Below are 7993 nucleotides of genomic sequence, written 5' to 3'. Positions count from 1 at the left end.
AGCACAAGCAGGGGGAACAGCAGGCACAGGGAGAGGGAGAAGTAGGCTCCCTGCTGAGCAGAGAGCCTGACATTGTGCTCCATCCCAGGACCCCGGGATCACGACCCAAGATGAAGGCAGATACTTAACTGACTGAGCTACTCAGGTACCCCTAATCTGGGTGACTTTTATGCACAATGATATTTGAGAACTACTGGATTAGATCTTACTGCCATCAAAGATTACACCAATTCCCTAAGGACTACATCTTCTCTACATGCACATATTATTAGATTCATTAATTTACAGAATATTGCATACTGATTTTAAAATGTGCTGAAATTTCTTTTAAAGTTTTTTTTTCTTTTTTAAAGATTTTATTTATTTATTTGACAGAGAGAGATCACAAGTAGGCAGAGAGGCAGGCAGAGAGAGAGAGAGGAGGAAGCAGGCTCCCTGCTGAGCAGAGAGCCCGATGCAGGACTCGATCCCGGGACCCTGAGATCATGACCTGAGCCGAAGGCAGCAGCCTAACCCACTGAGCCACCCAGGCACCCCCTGAAATTTCTTTTAAACCTGTATTCTTTAATTCACCTAGTCTGGTGATGAGAAAATCCAGCAACTTATTTGAAATTTAACTGATAAGGAGCACATGGCTGGCTTAGGTGGTAGAACATGTGACTCTTGATCTCTGGATTTTGAGTTGGAGCCTCCCAACAGGTATTCAGAGATTACTTAAAAATAATTATCTTTTAATAAAAAAGGACGAAAGAAAAAAGAAATTAAACTGATATTAAGTCAGTTTTTCTATTAAGAATAAATGTTCTTACCATGCCATGATCAAATGTGAACACACCAACATCACGTCCATGATGGATATGATTCCGTCTAATAATTGGGTTTCCATGATTTTTAACCCAAATCCCAGCTAAAGCATTATTGGAAATTTCATTATCCTCATATATTCCCTACAACAATTAATCAGAAGTAGGTATTAACAGAAATTAAAAAAAAAAAAACTTTTAGAAAGAAAAAACCTGTAAAAGTTAAAAATACCTGTGCATGATCTGTTATATAAAGTCCAACATTTTCACAGTCGCTGATGTTACAGTGTTTGATAGTGGGACATGCTCCTTGACCACTAACACATACTGCAGAGCCAACTGTAAGAAAAATTATTTATTTAAAAACCTACTGGGCAACAACACAATGACTCATTTTATAATAAAACATAAGGGAAACACACTAACCTGTACATGTACTTCGGATAATACAGTGATCAATAATAGGGCTACAGTTTACCGTAATCTCTAAGCAGTGGTGTGCATTATGGTGTTGAGCAGATTTGTCGTCAGGATTAAACTGAAAAGTAGAAATTTTGTTTGAAATTCTGTATGAACCACTGCCTTAAATGATCTAAACATATATATATTCTAACTCTTAAAATTCCTTACCCTTATTGTCATATATCCAACATAAGCATCCTCAGAACCTTCCATAAAGACGAAGGTTGAATCTCTAGTGTTTTCAATAATAACTTTATCTGCTACTTTTCCAGGTGCTGTGGGGAAGATATTTTAAAACATATTATCTTTATTTTTTTTAAATCACATTTATCAGATGAAATTCAAATAAAATTCAATTTTGGGGGTAAGATTTTATTTATTTATTTGACAGAGAGAGTGAGCGAGCACGAGAGAGAGGGAACACGAACAGGAGTGCGGTAGAGAGAAGCAAACTCCTGGCTGAGCAGGGAGCTGGATGTGGGGCTTGATCCCAGAACCCTGGGATCATGACCTGAGCCGAAGGGAGCTGCTTAATGACTGAGCCACCCAAGCACCCCTAAAATTCAATTTTTTAATTAGTAAAAATACTCTGTCATAAAACTAATAATACATGGGGTGCCTGGATGGCTAAGTGGGTTAAAGCCTCTGCCTTCAGCTCAGGTCATGATCCCAGGGTATGGGATTGAGCCCCACTCAGGTGCTCTGCTCAGCAGGGAGCCTGCTTCCTCCTCTATCTCTGTCTGCTTCTTCCTCTATCTCTGTCTGCTTCTCTGCCTACTTGTGATCTGTCAAATAAATAAAATCTTTAAAAAGAAAAAACAAAACTAATAATACAGAAACTTTTTTATTGTTTTTAAGGCTGGGTACTTTTTTGAGTGGGGCTTATTTTCATTTTTTAAGAAAAATTTCAACTGAAGTATAGTTGACATATTAGCTTTAGGTGTAAAACATAGCAACTTGACAACTGTATACATTACAAAATGCTCACTATGGTTAAGTCTCTGTGATCATTCAAATTTATTATTATTTTTTTAAAGATTTATTTACTTAAGAGACAAAGAGAACATGTCCAAGTGGGGAGGGGGCAGAGAGAAGAAGAGAATCCTCAAGACTCCCCGCTGGACTCAGAACCCCGAGGATCCTGAGGATCATGGCCTGAGCCAAAATCAAGAGTCAGACACCAACGAAGTGACGCACCTGGGCACCCTGTTATTATAATATTACTGATTATATTCCCCATGCTATACTTTTCCTCCTCTGACATTTATCTTATAACTGCAAGTTTGCACTTCTTAATCCCCTTCACCTTTTTCGCCCATCTGCCCACCCATCTCCCTCCTACAAACCACCTATATGTTCTGTATGCGTGTTTCTTTTTCATTGTTGTTTTTTAGATTCAACATGTAAGTGAAGTCACTTGCTACTTCTTTCTCTGCCTTGTTTTATTTAGCATGATATGGAGAGGGAGCTTTAAAAAAAAATACTAGTACTGAGTAGGTAAAAATAATGATCATTTTATGAGGTAACTATGTTTCACTGGCTTCACTACAGGCAGTCATATTTAATGTGAGTATTCTTTGACTACCATCATACTCAAATTCATGTATAACAATATATATTTTTTAAGATTTTATTTATTTGACAGAGAGACAGAGAAGACAAGTAGGCAGAGCAGCAGGCAGAGAGAGAGAGGGGGAAGCAGGCTCCCTCCTGAGCAGAGAGCCTGATGTGGGGCTTGATCTGGGATCATGACCCGAGCCAAAGGCAGAGGCTTAACTCACTGAGCCACCAGGTGCGCCAACAATACTTCTAATAATGTTTAAACTTCTAATAGTATTTTTTATCAAATACAATGACATACTAAAAAATGGTTTCACTTCCAGCAGCACCAGAAAAAGAGTTCAGGGAAAGGAAAGGAGAAGGGGATGATGAGTGGGTAGAGAAAGAGAGAAATGTCCTAATTTAAACTTATTTTCAGTACTGGCCCTGATTTGGAAATCTGATAACTGCTTTGGAAATTTGATACTACAAATCACTAAGTAAGATTTTCTATACCCTCTTCCCCCTTTCTCTGTGGTGGAAATGGGGGAGGGAAGCAGAAGGGGCAGTAAATGCAAATTTTAATAGCAAGTAATAATTACTAGCTATCTTAAGATGGTCCATGTACTGTGTCCTTAAAAAAATCAATACAAATCTTGAAATGACTGATCAGTCCTCAACAACTATTTCAGAACCTTTATTCTTAGAAACTTGACTATACAAATAGTTTTGAGGGGTGCCTGGGTGGCTCAGTGTGTTGGGCCTCTGCCTTTGGCTCAGGTCATGATCTCAGGGTCCTGGGATCAACCCCCTCTCGGGCTCTCTGCTTGGCGCGGAGCCTGCTTCCCCCTCTCTCTCTGCTTGCCTCTCTGCCTGCTTGTGATCTCTGTCTGTCAAGTAAATAAGTAAAATCTTAAAAAAAAAATAGCTTTGAGCCACTATGAAAAAATTTACCAAGGACATCTGTTTCATTAAAAACAGCAATAGAAACAGTAACCATATTTATTTTTAAATGAAAGATAAAACAAGTAACTTTCTTTCCTTACTGAATAACTAAGGCACTGGACAAACTACAGATATCAAGATACACATCTTAAAAAAACAGAAAAAGAAACTGAGGCGTCTGGGTGCTTCAGTCAGGCGTCCAGCTCTTGATTTTGGCTCAGGTCATGATCTTAGGGTTGTGAGATTGAGCCCCTACTTCAGATTCTCTCTCTCCCTCTACCCCCCAACCATCTCTCTATCTCTCTCTTAAAACAAAATGGGGAAAAAAAAAGATACATCTGTAATTTCTGAACCCTCACCTTTTTTTTTGAACCCTCATGTTTTCACTGCAAGAGGTAATATTCCTATTCTTTTCTAACCATCAAGCTATTATAAATGTTCACCTGGATTTTAAGTCCATTTAAAAAACCCATCATGTAAAAAATACATTAAAATTTTAATGACAATGCATTTCAGTATACCTGCACCAATCATGGTGATTGGAGATTCAATATATATCCATTCATCAGTGTATATTCCAGAATGAACAAAGATAAGTCCATCAAAATGAGCTTCTTGTACCCCACCAAGGGCATCTTCAATTGTATCATAATACTAGAAAAAAATAAAAGTGTCAGCACAGAACTGAAAGATTACCATTTTAAGTCTTATAAAAATACAAATCAAACATACCAACATATTTTCTCTTCCTTTATATCTTGCAGGATTACTGTAGAAATGTTCAGCAAATCCTGGCTTTACATGTGCACCTTTATACTAAAATGTTAAAAAAACAAAAAACAAAAAACCAGAAACAAACATTGACTACTAATGTAAACATATTCTAAATTAATACTGTATACTTTTTATTAAATACTGAAAACAATTATCAATTATTCTAACTAATTTTCTATTGCACAGTACAATTTAAAATCTGAAACAGCTTATGACTTAATATCCAGTAAGAAAGGACAAAATTTGTTAATCTCAGCACTACTGATATTTTGGGACAGTAATTCTTTGTTGGGGGTTGTTCTATGCATCACTGTAAGATGTTAAGCAGCATCCCTGGCCTCTACCCACTAGATATCAGTAGAATCCTCTTCTCCAGTGTGACAACAAAAAATGTTTCCAGACATTGCCAAATGTTCCCTGTGGAGCAAAATCACCCCCAGTTGAGAACTACTCATAAAGGACCATATAAAAATTAAAACAACTACTGAACACTAATAATTTAAGAAAGGTTCAAACAGACCCATAAAAAGTGTAACTGCTCTCACTGCTTATTGCCACTGCTTAAATTATTAATAAATACATTAGTAGTGAAAGAATTGTTGAACATTTGGTTGACTGGTTATTTTCACTGGCCTGAAACCTATTCTTGAGTTTAATTTTTTTTAAAAGAAACTTTTATTTATGAATATAAATCAGTATGTTCTATTTATAGTTCATACCAACTGCTGGAAACTCTCTTTCCAGGGATTTGGGTGTTCATATTCTTCTGGATTAATCTGGTAGAATTTGCCAGGTTCAGGATGCATCATAGGGCGAGTATATTCAAAAACTTCCATGTATAATCGTTTCCTGTTGGAGGAATGAAAGATTTCTTCATAAAAAGTACTTTAAACAACTAAAAAAATTACCTGATGCTTCAAAACCATGTAAGAATCTAAAAAGGCAAAATTTTAACTGTAAAATAGTTTTTTGCTAAAAACAATGTAACTACATATAATAAAAAATAGTCCATTTCCCAAAATAAAGTGTCAATTCTTCAAAATTTATTTAGGGGGGAAAAAAGGCCACCCATACTGTGAAAGGCTCATACACAGTTATTATTAAAAGAATGGCTTTCAACAGAATACTTTGGGCTCTTCATATATATATTTTTAAAGATTTTATTTATTTATTTGAAAGAGACAGTGAGAGAGAGCATGAGAGGGTAAAAGGTGAGAGGGAGAAGCAGACTCTCCATGGAGCTAGGAGCCTGATGCATAAATCGATCACTCTGGGATCATGACCTGAGCTGAAGGGAGCTGCTTAACCAACTGAGCCACCCAGGCACCCAACTCTTCATGTATCTTCAGTTCATTTACATCCTGTTATCAAAAACCATTAAATCTCAGAAATGTAGTCATAGGAACTATTATCACTTCCTGTACAAAACAGTGTTTCCTTCCAGTCTTGTTATCTATAGATAGTTTCATTTATTAGAATTGTGATTATATAACATCTAAAATGTTGTATTCTGCTCTTTTCAAAAACTTTTTTAGAACACAGCATTTTCCCATGTTACTAACAACTCTGTAAAAATTACTGTTAAATGCCTTTATTACCACCCTTCAAGTAGAAATTACATTGTTAGTACATTCCCATATTGCTGGACATTTAGATTATTTCTAATTTCCTCCCACTAATAACCATGCTATTACAAAAAATTTGGACCTAAGGCAAAAAAATTTCCAGACGTGGAGTAATGTACGCCAAAGGGCATGCATATTTTAAGGTTCATGAATACAACTGTCAAGCTATTTTCCAGAAGTGATGTATCAAAATTTACTTTCACAGTAAACTATCAGACTGAATTACCTGTTTTAAATTAGACATAGTTCTGTTTCTAAAAAGCTTAAATTTAAATGAAAAACATTTCCCACAACCACTCAGTTGCTAGTCAACTGATAAGTAGCACAGAAAGTACTTCATTTATTATTTTATAAATGCTGCTTGGACCAACCACCTACATTGTGATAAACAGGTAACTTGGAATTTATAAGCGTTCTAATTTTATTCCAACTAGAACGACCAACTCGCTATTTCAACTTCCCCACCATCTTTTAGCATTTGGGTTGGCAAATAATATATCTCAAGATAATAAAATAAAATTTCACTTACCACAAAATTGGATCATTAGCGAGCTCACTGAAGCGTTTACACACACAAGCGGCTCTACAAAGATCCTGTTCCAGCAAGTAAGAGAAGATTTTTAGAACCACTTCATCTGGTAGTTTCTCCTGAAGATACTGTTCAGCGGGTGCTGCTATAAAGAGATTAGCGAACAGAATATAACAGTCTATTTGTTGTGCTAGCAACAAGTTTCTCACTATTTAAAGAACCTAATTTTCATTTTATCTAATCAATAGATTTTTTGATGACAATCATTTTATAAACATTTTGCTTTGATAAATAACACACACATTAACGTTCTTCTGTCCTAACTTAAGTATTCTTTCTTTTAGCTGTTACGTACCATTTCAGAAACTGGTTAATAAAATGTACTTTTAAGCAATAAAGTCAAAAAAAGAGTGAGAGCTCAGGGTTCTCATGCTTATTCTATAATATCATCTTCTCAATTCCAAATGCACCACTAAAATATATTTAATTTTTTGGTATCCAACAAAATTAAAAAGATTTAACACAACCCGTAGTGTTCTCAAAGGAAATACCTGACAGATCTTGTGATTTTCCAGATACTCTTGCGCGTTTTGCACGATGACCAAAGTTTTCTGTAGTTGAAGTTGAGGCACCCTTCAAAAACAAAATGAAAACTAATTAAGCAAATATTTTTACCATACACATAAGCATTGTTTTTTTTTTTAAAAAATGGTGACATTTCCCTTTCTAACAATTCTCTCATTACTAAAAGAAAAGCAGTTACTTTTAATTTACCTCCATACTGCTCTTTGTAGGACAGGCTGTTCTTTTTGGCAAAAGAGTTTTTCTACGAAGTTGGTATGGACTATTTTGTGCACCAGGACCTGATTCTTCAGCAACCATATCTGCAGGTACATCATCATCTGTTATAAACAAAAGCAACACGAAAAATGACACCCATTTAAACAAAAAACTCTAAGATGCAATATGCTTTTAAGAAACTTCATAAATGTTTTAGGGGGAGAGGAGGTAGATACGACCTTTTTTTTTAACCTGAGAGAGGGGGAGAGATAACAAGGGATAATGACATGGGGCGGGGGCGGTGGCAGGCAGAGGGAGAAGCTGGCTCCCTACTCAGCAGGGAGCCCTATGTGGGGCTTGATCCCAGGACTCTGGGATCATGACCTGAGCTGAAGGTAGATGCTTAACCAACTGAATCACCCAGGTGCCCTGAGATATAACGTTTATATATAATCCCAGCCAACTGGGGTGCACCCATGGCTCAGTCGGTAAGCGGCTGCCTTCCGCTCAGGTCATGATCCCAGGGTCCTGGGATC

The 7993-nt window shown here is 36.5% G+C and overlaps 1 protein-coding gene across 1 annotated transcript in view; it reads right to left on the bottom strand.

Annotated features, from left to right (window-relative positions):
* FBXO11 (F-box protein 11) overlaps nucleotides 1-7993 on the bottom strand; it is a 102408-nt gene that overhangs the window by 18829 nt on the left and 75586 nt on the right. Inside the window, exons 2-11 of the mRNA XM_059406119.1 lie at nucleotides 7452-7579; nucleotides 7229-7310; nucleotides 6678-6822; nucleotides 5243-5372; nucleotides 4482-4565; nucleotides 4271-4403; nucleotides 1434-1540; nucleotides 1230-1341; nucleotides 1036-1142; nucleotides 810-947 (exon numbers count right to left, since the gene is read on the bottom strand). Of these exons, the coding sequence (XP_059262102.1) occupies nucleotides 810-947; nucleotides 1036-1142; nucleotides 1230-1341; nucleotides 1434-1540; nucleotides 4271-4403; nucleotides 4482-4565; nucleotides 5243-5372; nucleotides 6678-6822; nucleotides 7229-7310; nucleotides 7452-7579 (1166 nt within the window). The remainder of the gene's footprint in view (nucleotides 1-809; nucleotides 948-1035; nucleotides 1143-1229; nucleotides 1342-1433; nucleotides 1541-4270; nucleotides 4404-4481; nucleotides 4566-5242; nucleotides 5373-6677; nucleotides 6823-7228; nucleotides 7311-7451; nucleotides 7580-7993) is intronic.

Source organism: Mustela nigripes, chromosome 7, assembly GCF_022355385.1.
Source record: "Mustela nigripes isolate SB6536 chromosome 7, MUSNIG.SB6536, whole genome shotgun sequence".
Lineage (NCBI taxonomy): Eukaryota > Metazoa > Chordata > Mammalia > Carnivora > Mustelidae > Mustela > Mustela nigripes.
Note: the sequence above shows the minus strand (reverse complement) of the source record. Positions and strands in the feature narration are given on the sequence as shown.